At 43.3% G+C, this 14,321-nt stretch overlaps 1 protein-coding gene across 4 annotated transcripts in view; it reads left to right on the top strand.

Moving 5' to 3' along the window:
• Nucleotides 1–14,321, top strand: part of NELL1 (neural EGFL like 1) — a 670,736-nt gene continuing 656,415 nt past the window's right edge. The window contains exons 1-2 of one of the 4 annotated variants that reach the window (XM_072985884.2): nt 1–342; nt 13,646–13,774. In XM_072985884.2, coding sequence (XP_072841985.1) covers nt 294–342; nt 13,646–13,774 — 178 coding nt within the window. In that variant the 5' untranslated portion in view covers nt 1–293. The remainder of the gene's footprint in view (nt 343–13,645; nt 13,775–14,321) is intronic. The other 3 variants (XM_072985883.2, XM_072985886.2, XM_072985885.2) reach the window with 3 other exon arrangements.

Here is a 14,321-nt window from a genome sequence, read left to right as displayed (position 1 = left end):
CCCCACGGGAAGCGGCCGTCTGGGCCGGGCACCATCCCCACGGAGAGCACGTGGGCTCTTCCAGGGTAGCAGGTCTGGTGGCGGCGGCGGCGGCGGCGGCGGCGGCGGTGCTGTTGCGCGCGCTTCTCTTCCTCCCATCCCCGCTCGCGTCGCTGCTGCTGCTGCTGCTGCTGCTGCCCAAAGCCCTGGCAAAACAAGCACTTCAAGTTTGAAGGCTCTGATGCTCGGCAGCGAGCGGGAGGCAGCCTTCGCCCGGCGGGATCTCTGCGGGGAAGACAGCGCGAGCAGCCCAGATGGAGGCGATCGTCGGCGTTTGGGTTTGCCTGGCGGCGGCGAGGACAGGTGAGCCCCAGCGATGGGGAGGCGGCGGCGGCGGCGGCGGCGGCCAAGCAGGAGGCGGCCGGGGTGAGGGTGAGGACGGGGGATCCCCGCCCCAGGGAAGGGGCGGATGGGCGACGCCGCGAAGAGGCACCTGGTGCAAGGACAGGAGGCACGAGGGAGAGACGAGGTGCCAAGAGGGACCGCTCCGCGCACATATTTGTGTGTGTGTGTGTGTGTGTGTGTGGCAAAGACAATAGGGAGTGGGAACGCTGTGGAGAACCCAACCTCCCCGTCCCCCCCCGCCCCAGCCAACCTTTAAAATAATAATGATGATGATGTTGATGTTTCGCGGTGTCTTTCTCCTCCCCACCCAGTGGGACCCCGGCCCCGCGTGACTCTCCCCGGGAGAGTTGAGCCCCGGAGCGAGCAGGGCGGCGTTCCGGAGCGGGAGAAGCAGGAGAGCCGCCCTCCAGGGGATCGCGGGCGAGGGGCGAGGGAGGGCTTTGGGGTCGCCTCGGCTGAGCCGGACTCAGGACGACCCGAGGCGGAGGAGAAACAGAGGCGGCGGCGGCGCTGGATCGTGCGGGCTCTGGCTACGAAGGGAGACGCGCCCTTCGCGGACGCAGCCCCTTCCCTCCCTCCCTCCCTCCCTCGGTCTCTCCAGCCCTTTCTCCTTTCCTTTGCCGGTCAGCGCAACTCGGAAACTTTGCCGAGGAATGGCCGGGGACTCTCTCCGGACGGGGGAGGGCCGGCTCCGGCGGCTCCGGCGCCCGCCCAGCCCTTCTGCGGGAGGAAAGCGCCGCCGCCTGTACCGGCCGCCGGCGGAAGGCAGGCGAGGCAAGTCGCGGCGGGCTGGTGGGGCTGTTGGTCAGGCGTTGCCCACCTCTCTTCCCCGCCTCGGGGGCTGCTCGCCCGACCCCCCCCCCCCACCGCACTGCACCGCCTGCCTTCTGGCCTAGAGCTTCTTGCCCGGCATCTGATCATCGCCCAAGGCAAGCCCCGGCGCCGGATTGCGCTTGCCATCCTGTGAACCTGCGGTGGGGTGGAGGGAGGGAAGGGAAAAGGGGAGGGGGAAAGAGAAGAGGTGAGAAAAAGGCGACCCCCGCCTTTCCTCGGAGAGCATCACGACTCGAGATGAGCATCGCCCTGTCTCCCTGACTTTGGCCGTTACCCTTTGATTTCGGTGAGGGTGACGCTCTGCTCCTGAAGAAGCGGAGTTGCCTGCGCGCCAGCCTTTGCACCTGGGTGGCTCTCGTTTATTGTCTCGCCTCGGCGGCGGACCTGCCGCTTGCTCGACTTTATTACGGAACCAGCAGAGCTGTTCCCGGAGGGTGTGTGTGTGTGTGGGGGGGGGAGTAAGGAAAGGTGGGCTGGAAATCGGGAAAGCCGAGGCAGCAGCGACCCTCGCCAGTGCAGACGGCCTTGACTTAGAAGAACGTGTCGGTCATGTGAGGAAATCCGACAACTCAACACTCCAGGGAGCTCTGTTTGATAGGCAGGCTTTGCAAATCTTCTCCTTTGTGTGTGTGTGTGTGTGAGAGAGAGAGAGAGAGAGAGAGAGAGATGCTCTCAATTGCTCTCTCCTCTCCTCCTCCTTACCGTCCACTAACTGATTTTTTTTTAAACTCAGGGAGAACCTAGTACAGTATTTCATCCCCTTCCTCCACAAACCAAACCACCACCCCCAACAAAGAATCAGTAATGAAAAGTTTAGGCAATTTTATCAGGCATCTATCTCACTTTTTGTTTGCTTGCGGAAGATCGAAAGACTTTGAAGTACCAGGAGGGGAAAGTGTTAGGTGAAACCCACTTTAGAGGAAACCAAATGCCCTGTCTCTAAAGATTCCTTTGATCAAACAAGGGCTTCTCGAAGCATTTAATTTCACATGATGGTGGAGTGTTCTGCTGAGCGCTGCCGTTCACAGCAGTAATTTGGCAGAGTTATAATACACACACACAGGGAAGGGGAAACTGTCTTTGACGCTAATATAAGAATGCAGTTTAACTCACTGGAGAAGACTGCTTTTTAAGGGCAACTTGATCATAATGTCAGAAACCTGCAGAATGAAGGGATAGATCGTGTGAGGTGCTCTCTTTATGACTTTCCTTTTCCAAGTATGTGCCGGCAGGGCCACCTTAATTAAGAAGGACAGCTTAATAGGGACAGTTCTCTTGTGTGTGCATAGTTAGGAAGAGCTTGGGAAATATCTTTAAAAATGTTCAAGCTGAACAAAAAAGTCTCATTGTGCGGAGAATATATGTGGGAGTAGTCAGGGTTTTTCTTTCTTTTGTTTTCCTTACCTTGGAGATCTATATTTAGAACGCTAGTTTTAGATTATTTTCAAGGAATTTTATCCATATAAGTAGCCTAATTATCTCTTCCATAGTTAAAATTGCTGCATTGTATGCTGTTACCTCTTCTCCCTATGTTATTCTAAAGCTTGTGGCACTAAAAGCATGCTTATTAAGTTTCACTGAATTTAATACATTCACATCCTAGTGTAAATCACCTTTTAAGACCAAGTTGATGTTATTTCAAATGAACAAAATAACTGTATAATAGATAACCCAACACCTATATGGTTTAATGATAGTCTATATTTTATGCCATAAGGTTTAGGTTAATTTAAATCTAACCAGAAGGAATTTATAATATCTTGCACCCTTGGGGTGGCTGCTACAGTAAGTTTTAGTTCTTGTAACCTACATTCACATTGCTGCACTTGTAAACTCACTTTGATGTTGAACAACCCTTATATTCCAGTGTGGATCTTAAAACCAGTCAAATGAGAATGAAGTACGTCAGGAAAAAAATGAAAGAAAAATAAAACAAAAATAAGACAAAAATGTTGTGGCATCTTAAAGACTAACTGCTGTATTTTAATGTGAGCTTTCATGGACGAGTCCAGAATAAAGTAACTTGCTTTCCTAGTGGACAGAGAGTAAGAAAAATGTCTGTAAAACAACTTATATCAAAAGCACATCAAAACATTTTGCAGGATATTTTGATACGCCTGTGGGGGGTGACATCCACACTGTTTGGGCACAATTCAGCCAAGACAAGATTAAATGGTTTAAACACCCATTCATTTCAGTGGGGAAAAGTAAAGGCTGAACACAGCCCCCTTATTGAAATCACTGACATTTAAAAGTGCATAACCTTGAACACAGTGCGTCTGTCCTTGTCTGATCCATCTCATTTGGTCACACTTGGATCCCGTGAACTGGATTTAACTGGGCTTTAACTCATAGTACTGTTTGTCAAGAAGTTGTGTAGACATTGCAGTTTCATGAAATTTTCGTTCTCATAAATTCTGTTATGCTTTCACGAGACTTAGGAGGCAAGGCATTGAGAATGTTCTTAGTCTTTGGGAATCCTTGGCCCTTTCATCTTCCATCCAACCAAGATGATAGGTCTCATCGTAGTTCTTGATAGCAAATATGACACAAGGATGGTTAACTCTGTCATGTGCATTGAAATTCTTCCTAAATTAGTTATTTCAAGAGATTTTTCTATGATCATTAACTCTCTAGCTTAACCTCGTGGAGTAGCTACAGTTCCTTTAGCATTAATGGGTCAAAATCTTCTTCCTTCTTCACAGAATAATATAAATTGGGGTAAAATTAAGAAATACTAGAAAGTCAGGATGTGGCTTCTTGAATTCCACTGGAATGAACTATAAAACCCAATGATTTGTACTATTTTTAGAGGAAATGATTTTCCGTTCGGTAGCTCTTTCTAATTTATAGGGAAGAAATGGCTTGCCTTGTCCATTTGTTTTGTATAAGACAGTAGATGCAAATGAAGCAGCTGTCTGTGCTTTTCCTTAAGATCTGAAAAGGAGACTTTGAGACCCCAGGAGGAAAACAGTTCTGGTTATACAACAGAAGCTGCAATTTTTGTGTTGATTAATTATTAATTTCAAAAACCCCAAGGTTTTGCGTGTCTGCATGCAATATCAAGAGCTAGTACAAGGGAACTGAACAGATATGAAAAGCAGAATATTAGTATCCTGTTGAAGAACTTATCTGATGCTGGGATTGTTGCTGTTCATAACCAGGGAAAGGCAGAGGTTGGGGATCATTATCTTTATAGCTCAGAAGGCCTGACATTGTTACAAAAGGATGCTTTAGATGTTACAGTTTGCTTGATGGGAGAGCAAACATTGAGTTGGAAACAATACATGAAGTGTGTAGTGTGTGCTTGGGGTATTTTGTCCACTGTAGTTAAGATCTACATAAATAATGGTACAAAGCAACTTTTAGACAAGCAAATGTGCCTTACATGATTTGCCTTTTTAAAAAAGAAAGAGGGAATTTATTTTCCCATTATTTTCTGATCTATTCTTTGAGGAGTTCCTTTAGTTCTAGATTTAGCAAAGAGGAATTGTTCTCTTATTCAGTTATCTCAGCAGAAAGAAATCTGTCTTCACCGTGGGATAAAAAAAGTGTATCCAGGAATTATTTTGGACGGGAGCTGTTTCCACATGGTTGGAAGTACTTTTAAATGATTAAACCATTTTGGTGGATGCTGACTGTAAGACCCCAGGACCTACAGGGAGGGGTAGGTGATTCTGTCAAAACAAAGATTTCTTATAAGATGGTACCCCCCTCTTTTTTTTGGACAAAAATGTGCACAAGCTCTTCCCTCTTTCTTTCTTTCTTTTTCTACGTTTCTTTGAGCCCTGCTTCCTTTATACAGTATTTATTTATTCTAAGCAGTTTGCTTCCCCACATTTTAGCCAGAACGTTTCCTTGGAAGTGTTAAAAACAGCACCAGTACAGTTCTGATCTAAAACACATCACAGTAAGGACCAAAGAGGTAGGAAGATGGGGAAGACAGAGCTCGGACACCAGTTCTTAGAGTTAAACCTTCTCCGTAACCAGTAGGGACAGAAACTGCTTTGAGGAAGAGCCAGAAGCAGCAGGTATCTTAGTGCAGCTGAAAGATTAGCTCTTGTTATCTTTCTTCTTGTATCTTTTCATCTCTTTGTCTCTCTTCCTTCATGCCTGTTGGTTGCTATCCATTGCTTCTTAGCACCTTGCTTTCTCTGTAACCGTGGTTTCAGTGGTTGTGCTCCTGAGTATCTCCTCATGGAATTCCTCTGCCCTCTACCTTGAGAGCTGTATCTAGTGATAGGTGACTGAGAATTCAACCTCATTTATGTCAAAACATCATATACACAAAGGCATGTTTATGGCCTGCATTTTCTCGAAACCAATATGTAATTGTGGTTTTGGCGCCAGTTAGGTAGTACGCCAGTTCATCAGTTATTTTATTATTAAATTTGTATGTTGAGGGGAGGAACAGCAATAATGCCTTAGGCCAACTCTAAAGCTCAGTCTTCTGTGCATAAATGAGATTAAAAGAAGAGTTCTTTTCCTGAGGTTTTGGGAGGCATTCAGAAATAATGATTTTATCTTGGTGGTGCAGACAGGAGAATTTCTATATGTTAAGTGGAAAACATAGGGCCTTAGCTTGCTGGTAAATATCTGAAGTCTCCAAAATGGATTCTGTATCTGGTTGTTCATATACTGTATATTATATAGTGTATATTACTTGTCTAATTTTTGTGTATGTGTGGTTTTGACATCTAAATTGTATAGTTCACACTTTTCCCATCCTGACATAGAAATCAATCTCTGTATTGGAAAAAGCAGATATATCCAGCGCACCTATAAAATGTAACCGTACGTTTAATGTGTCTTTCCAAAATGAGTGATCGACTTGTGTTATGGTCAGTTCATTTGCCTCCCTTTTTCTCATCATAGAAGTTGATTTCTTTGTTGTAAAAATCAACATGTGATTGGAGTCGTGCTTTTGTTGAAATAACATTTTGTACACTGTGCAAAAAATATTGCTGTTCTTATATGAACAGATGTTCTAATATGTAAAGAAAATAAAACACTGGCTGAAATCCAATAGTAAGTCACAACGAGAGTAGACCATTTGAATCAGTAGGGATTTGGCAAGTGAACTCCTCTATAAGTTCCATTGATTCAGTGGTTCTACCCTAGTTGTGACCTGCTACTGGATTTCAACCACTTTATAGTTGCATAGATTTTATAAAATAGAGTCGCTACCTCACAATCCAGTATAAGGAAAAGAGCCCTCAACAACTTAAAGATAAGAGGTTATAGTAATTAGTTATACACAGGAATATCTGTATCATTTCCGCTGTAGTTGGATGTTTATGTTTGATTTGTAGTTCAATTAGATCAATGGGGATTTTACTGTTCATTTCATGGCTTGGATTTCCCACTAATTTCTGGTGTAATTTTCTAAGGATTTCATTGGGGAAAAAAGCAGGAGTAGGACTGATTTCTATAATGTATTCTAATCCAGACTCATGTCATATTACATAATTCATTGTGTTGGTACTCTTTTTTCAAGATTTAGCTTCATTAATGTGTTCTTTTGTCAGTTGATTCTGGGAAAAAAGTGTGATGTTTAATCACCTTTAGAGCAGTTTTATGAGTCTGCTGCTGTCCTTTTTGGCAGACCAAACAGATGCAGAAACAGCTTTGAGGCTGACCTATGGGCATGAATAGAATCATATCATATTATAGAATCATAGAATAATGGATTTGGAAGGGGCCTTTAAGGCAGTCAACTCCCTGCTCAGTGCCAATTCTCAGTTTCTCCCTTATTATGTTAACTTTAAAAGAGTGGTCTGCCACTGTCAGAGGTTCATGAAATATTGTATAATCAGTATGCTGCAATACTAACTAAATATTGCATAACCAGTATGCTTTTACATCAAGGATGGGGAACAAGTGGCTCTCCATGTCTTGTTGGATTACAGCTCCCAGCAGCCCTCATCATTCGCTGTTCTAAGCCGGGTGGGGATTGCAACCCTGCAGTTTCTGAAGCAGCGCGAATTCTCCATTCCTGCCTTGGATCATACAGTGTGGCTCTGGTCTGACAGAAATATGAACTCTGTGACCACATCTGCAGATTTCATTAAAGCCTCCTCTGTAATGTCCATGAGCTGCAAGGAGCTGGAGACTCACATTCTACACCTCTATCCTATTATGTTTGTTTAACATTTTACAAGCATAATGCTCTGGCCTATTGCAGAGTTTGTGAATAGCCAGCCACTTTGGAAGCTGGTGTTAAATAAAACGGAAATAAATATTATTTATTTATTAAGGAAACCCATTTAAGATATAGCGGAAATAAAGGTTTTCTGAATATTAAAAGATTTAATCTAATTGATGCAGCACATCAGCAGTGGTCATCTCACTTCCTCAGTCCCTCTGTCAAGAAGCAGAGAGAAGTGTTCAGTTTGCTGATATCCCTGAAGTGGCTCGGTTATTGAGCCACTGCACAATGCTGGGAATTGACAGTGGAGGAAGCCTTGACACCTTAAGGCAGTGGTCCCCAAACTTGGGCCTCCAGATGTTCTTGGACTTCAACTCCCAGAAATCCTGGCCAGCAGAGGTGGTGGCAAAGGCTTCTGGGAGTTGTAGTTCAACAACATCTGGAGGCCCAACATTGAGGACCACTGCCTTAAGGAATGCTTCTTGATCTGTTCCTAGCAATTTCACATGCTAGAAATGGACCAAACTAGAATCTACCCATACTGAAAAAGTAGATGCCCTTGAGAGGGGCCCAGAAAGGTGCCAGTATGGACACTCTGGGGACATATTGTTTCACTCTAGGAGTTACACTGTTTGATTGCTGGAAAAGTGTGTGAACCAACTTGTCTCTGTGGTACACCAAACGGCAGGACAAATAACCATTTGACTGAGCCCTAAGTTTATACTTTGCTCATAAGGGATGGCATAACACGTACAGGTCCGAAGTGGCTACCTGGGCTGTTACAAAAAGTCGATGTATGTGCTATGAGTCAGTTGGTTATTGGCTGATAAATGAACAGTGCAGTTCTTATAGCTAACAAGCATGTAAAGGCTAAATCCTGCAGTTCCTCAAGGGACTTACTCCCTAGAAACAATGTATAGGATTGCAACTCCTCGCCTCAAGTATCACCCATCACCCTTCAGCTTTCTGGAAACCCAGGGATACATAGGCGGCACTCTCTTTCAGCCTCGGCCGCCACTGTGCAAGACAATGACAATCTTAATCTGCCTCTGGAACTCCTTCCCATGGGAAGCCAGGCTGGCTTCATCTTTACTGTCCTTCCACAAGCAGGCAGAGACTTTTCTCTTCAGGCAGGCTTTCTCTTGGTGACTAGATGTCGGAGAGTGTTTTTTTCAATGGAGTGTTGTGCTCTGTTGCCTTTAAATATTTTTAATATTGACTTTATTTACAGTTGTTATTATAATACTTGTCTAGTTCTTTTTAAATATTTGTAGACTTAACTGCTTTTAGCTTTTAAATATTATCATTTTAATAATGTAAGTAGCATTGGGTCCTTTAAGGAGAAAGGCAGGGGGAAAATATTTTAAATAAATAAACAAGAGTTGCACTTATAATTTTTATAATTGAATACAGCTATTTACATAACAAAGACGGGCAATAAATTTTTGTAGATTAGAATTCTCAGATGTAGCTATGCTGACTGTGGGATTCTGGCAGTTATAGGCCAAGAAGCAACTTTCCCCATCTCTGGTGTATGGAAGCTGTTAGAGCAGTGGTTCTAAACTTTTTTGAAAGAAACGCCCCCTTGAGCCATTGAGGAAGTTATCATCGCCCCCCTCCCTGAGGTGATGATATCTTACCTACCTACCTACCTACCTACCTACCTACCTACCTACCTACCTACCTACCTACCTACCTACCTACCTACCTACCTACCTACCTACCTACCTACCTAGTGTCCCTCCCCACCCGGGTGCGAGGCAGCGCTTCACGGGGCGAGGATGAGAACCCAAGAGACCCTTTCCTTCTACCCGATCCACACTCACTGCTCCCCTAAAGGAGAAAGGTGAGACGTGGCAGGTAGAAAGAGCTGGATCATCTGGCGGCAGCAGCAGCACCGGATCTACTGCCAGCACTGCGGCTGCAGTCGCCTTCACAGATTTGGCTCACTCCAGCGCCCCCCCTACCGCCCCCTTCTATTCTTTTGCCCCCACACCGCGCCTTTTCGTTCTACCGCCCCCCTGAAAAATGAAATTGCCCCCTGGGGGGCATTATTGCCCACGTTAAGAACCACTGTGTTAGAGCACTATATAAATGTTGTGCTACAGTTGCTCTGTACTTGGGTTTCATTTTCCAGAAAATGTTCTAAACAGCAGTCTAATGATAAGAGGAAAAAACTGAAATTTCCCACAACTCATAAATTATCAGGTGTCTCTTGGCTAGTAAGACTGAGAGATGAGAGGCTCTAGCATACAGAAGTTTGAATGATGGGCAGTGGGTTATAGTGTGGTTGGAAAAAGTTGTGGATCCCTTTTTCCTCCCTATGGTTTTTGGCTCAAGATCAGTTTTGTGTCTTACCAATATGCCTTTTTGTCCTGGAGACCATTTGAACAGTTTGGTTTTAAACACCCTCCCCTGAAAGCCCATTGTTTTCTTAAGAGAAAAAGAATGATGGAGTTTCATCTATATTGTTCTAGTGTTATCTAAAAATTGGAACGAGAATTTTTTAAGCCAATAAAATTGTTGAAATGATTTTCAGTGTAGGGAATTGTGGGCTGCCTATGGTTTGCAGGAAAATTGTAGTTTGATACAGGAAAACTTATGCGTATCACTTTTCCTGTACATTACTTTGCTTATCTCGAGTGTTGTAGGAAAGTGCCGAAACAGACATTGATGTCTGTTCTTATTGCCTTAGCCAAGTGAGAGGTGAAAAGAGCTGAGTTGGGGATAGTATCACCACAGCTGCTTGTGCAGGGAATGAAAAGCTTGCTGCCAATTCAAGGATAGACTGACTGTTGATAGCTGTTTGCTTTGTTTTGGCTTGCTTTCCATCTTCTTCTTTTTGCCCCAAAGAGACAGTTGCACTGCCCTATAGCATTTGGAATAGCTGATCCAGTACTAAAGGTTAGAAAACCAAAGAACAGGTCTTCAAGAGTCTGAGACTATAACCCAGAGCTATTAGTTGGTGGCAAATGCACACGTACATCTAAGTATCTTTTGTATTTGCTGAACAGATGAGTGGTGTCAGCTTTGACAGTGCTGTTGCCTGCCTGCTTGGATGAGGTCTTTCTTGCCTTGAATCCTTGTTATGTATGTATGTTGGAGTTCTCCGGTTTGTGCACAGTTACGTCTTAGAGCAAGTACAAGAGAACAGGTTTGTTGGTGCAGATGTGTTACAGGACCACCTTGGTGCTGGGCATGAGAATTATTGCCATGCACAGTTCTCTAGAGGATGTGGGACCTTAACTAGAAGAGCTGCAAATATCACAGAGTTGAAAAAGACAACTTTTGCATTTACTATCTTGCAAAACGTGCCAGTTTGCTATGCTGGGAGCTTGGTATGTCTTAAGTGGGAAAAATACAAGGGTCCATTTGGGATGTTATCAGGAAAAAGCATGCAATGTGCATCGTGTACTGGAGCATCAAATGATTGTTTGAAATTGTTCTGGTGCAGTGGTGCATTCTTGTCTTTTGGGAAAGCTGGAGCTAGAAAAGGCACGGCATCATGCTTTTAATATCTGTAAAATTTAGACTATCTAGTGAATCCTAGTAAATGAGAGATATGGCTAATATTATACAGACTAAAGTGCCTTAGTGGGATGGTTTAAGACTTTCACATCTCAGTAATAGAAAGTGTCATTAAACATAGTAATTACTTGTCCAAAATATCATGAAATTCTCTATCCAGTATTTGTGTCTGTCATCATGATGGCCACCTTTCTAGTTCTCAAAAGTTTACTTACTTACTTACTTACTTACTTACTTACTTACTTACTTACTTACTTACTTACTTACTTACTTACTTACTTACTTACTTACTTACTTACTTACTTACTTACTTACTTACTATTTATTTATACATAAGTATGCATATTACATACATACATACATACATACATACATACATACATACATACATACATACATACATACATACATACATACATACATACATACATACATACATACAGTGATGCCCCGCTTGACGATTACCCTGTTTGATGCTGAAATTGCTTAATGATGACGTTTTTGCGATTGCTACAGTGATCGCAAAATGATGTTTCAATGGGGAAAATCCGCTTTACAACGATCGGTTCCCTGCTTCGGGAACCGATTTTTCGCTTCACGACAATCTTTACAGCTGATCCTCGGGTTTTCAACATGGCCGCCTGCTGTTTTCCGGATCTATTTCCGGAAGACAGAGATTGAAAATGGCTTCCCCTATGGCGGTTCTTCACTGGACGATGAGGTATTTCTCCCATTGGAACGCATTAACCAGTTTTTAATGCATTTCAGTGGGTTTTTTTACTTTCGCTTGACGACGATTTCGCTTAACAGCGATTTGAATGGAACGAATTATTGTTGTCAAGTGAGGCACCACTGTACATATGTACGTCAGTCATACATGCATACACGCACGCACGCACGCACGCACGCACGCACGCACGCACGCACGCACGCACGCACGTACGTACATACATACATACATACATACATACATACATACATACATACATACATACATACATACATACTGCCGGATTAGTGCAAAGCTCTATTCCGGGTGGTTAACAAACAAATGAAGTTAATGCAAATTATATAGCAATAAAAAATAAGTAATAAACAAAAAATAGAAACCAAATGCAAAAATAGGCGATACCTTTACAGACCACTAAAAAATCATCATACAATAAATGAGTTTTTGTGGATTAAAACACCACTTCATCAGGTCTGTAGCAGTCTGAAGAACTTTAAGTCCAAAACTTAAAGTCTGAACATACATGGCAAGATGGATTTAGCCAGGAAAGTTGCTCATAGATGTTAAGTCCAGCAGTTCTTAGCAAGATGGATTTCACTAGGCTTGTCTACTAGATGAAAGTCAGGAGTCTGGTTGCTGTTTTACAGTTAAAATGTAGGCAGCTGTGGAATAAATCTAACAATATGTAGTTCTCCAAACAAAGAAGCACAGGCCCTGCATGCACACACACCACATCTTTCAATTTAGCCTTTGATCAAAACAGATACATTTCTGCTTGGCAGGGATATGCATGACTCAGAACACCTGAGTCCTTCATATGAGAATTGGGATGGTAATTTAGTAAACTCAGTAGTAAACTCATTGCACAATTGGGGTGGAATTAAAGCCAGAATATTACCTTTTGGTTGCAGTCCTGCTCTGCTGATGTTGAGAGTGCATGTGTCTTCTTCTTGGTACGGGAGTGGCAGCTATTTCTTGGTATCCTCAATTCCATTGAAGTAAACGGGTAGCCATGTGGTCCAAACAAAATATTTTGTTTTGGACCACACGGCTACCCTTTACTTCAAAAACTAGAAAGATAAGAGCAAAATAAATAAATAAAACAGTATAATTAAAAACCTAACAACATAATACAGGCAGTAGCTGTAAGGTGCTTGGGAGGCTTGGGAGGTAGAGCAGTCTGTGGAGAAGAGCTGAATGCAGAGAGTTTCCCTTCCATTGGCAGAAAAAGAAAACAAAGCTGGAGCAGTGGTAGTTTTTGTTCCTGGCTTATGTTTCCCTGAGATTGACAGACACCTGGGACTGGCCATAATGAAGAAGGGAGCTGCAAACAGGTTGTTGGTGGTGAGGGGTGATGCTGCCCCTTCTGCCATCGCTTGGCACCTGGCACCTCCTTCCATCTGTCCCTTCCCTTTGGCCTGAGCTACAACTTTGGGCTCAGTATTTTGCCTCTCAGCAGTGGGAAGAAAAAAAGGGAAGAGGAGAGTGTTCTCTCCTTGGAGTCACACTACCTTCCTCCCTCAGTTACTCCTACTCACTCCTTTGGCCCACAGCAGCTAACTCCTAATCTTCCTCCTGGAACCCTGGCAATCCCTGGGACCAGCAGCTGGCAGCTAGAGGCTCTCTCCTTGAGTTTGGCAGCCGTGCTTCTTATCAGCCCCTGTTCTGTCCTGTGTGTTGAAAGGCAGGGAAAGAGCTGGAATGACCACACCAGGGCAAGTGGACCTCCCTCTCTTCCTGCAAGGTGGAAATAATCTTGTTCAACACTTGTTTACCATGTTATATTTTTGGCATTAATCATGGTGCGTGATTGTGTTCGGACTAATACAATTAAAAATGAGAAGAGGAAGCCTCAAAACAAACCAAAACTGAAAGGATGGGGCATTTGTATCATCTGATGGAGTCAAAACAATTTTGTTACTTGTAGGAGAAGTGTTGTACGAGATTGTACAGACTCTGTAGCTATTATAGCTCGCTTAAAAATTAAAACTGACTTTACTATCTCTTCTTTTTTAAACCAGTTGTAGGCTTTGGCACAGACCCTGGCTTACAAATTGATATTATCACAGAACTGGATCTCGTCAACATGACTATTGGAGTTACACAAGTATCTGGACTACATAATGCCAGCAAAGCCTTTTTATTTCAAGGTAAGGTGAACACATGTGTGAGTGACTCATAATTTGGATTAGATGAAAATGTGGGAGTTCAATTTTATTTGAAGCAGTTCATTTGATGACTATTACCTTCTCATGTGAAACACGAGTCTTCCTTCTTTTCTTTTTCAAATTTCTGAGATATTTTGCATTGCCATAGAATATCCTGTTGATGTTGTCGAATGGTTTAGTTTCCAATTTTAACAGGAAATATTTTGATGTATTGAAATAAGTATCCTTAGTTATTCTGGTCAATTTCCTAGTAAAGATCCTTCCTTAGAAATATGTATTCCTTTAGCTACTCTGTAACAAGGAAACAAGTATACAATATTGTCCCTTTGTTTGCTCCTGTATTTGATTAGAAGTGGTTTTCTGGGACTGTCCTCTTTTCCACAGACTTGTACAGAAGTTACAAGTGTATTGTGCCACATAGCAGGCTTTCCCCGCAAGTATTTGGGCATTACAATAAAGCTGGTGCAATAAAGCAGCAGAGTTTTACTGCTCCATAGTACCTACCATTCCAATATTGTTTGGGCATTAG

The sequence above is a fragment of the Pogona vitticeps genome, chromosome 1, assembly GCF_051106095.1.
Source record: "Pogona vitticeps strain Pit_001003342236 chromosome 1, PviZW2.1, whole genome shotgun sequence".
Lineage (NCBI taxonomy): Eukaryota > Metazoa > Chordata > Lepidosauria > Squamata > Agamidae > Pogona > Pogona vitticeps.
This window is presented reverse-complemented; position numbering and strand designations above follow the sequence as displayed.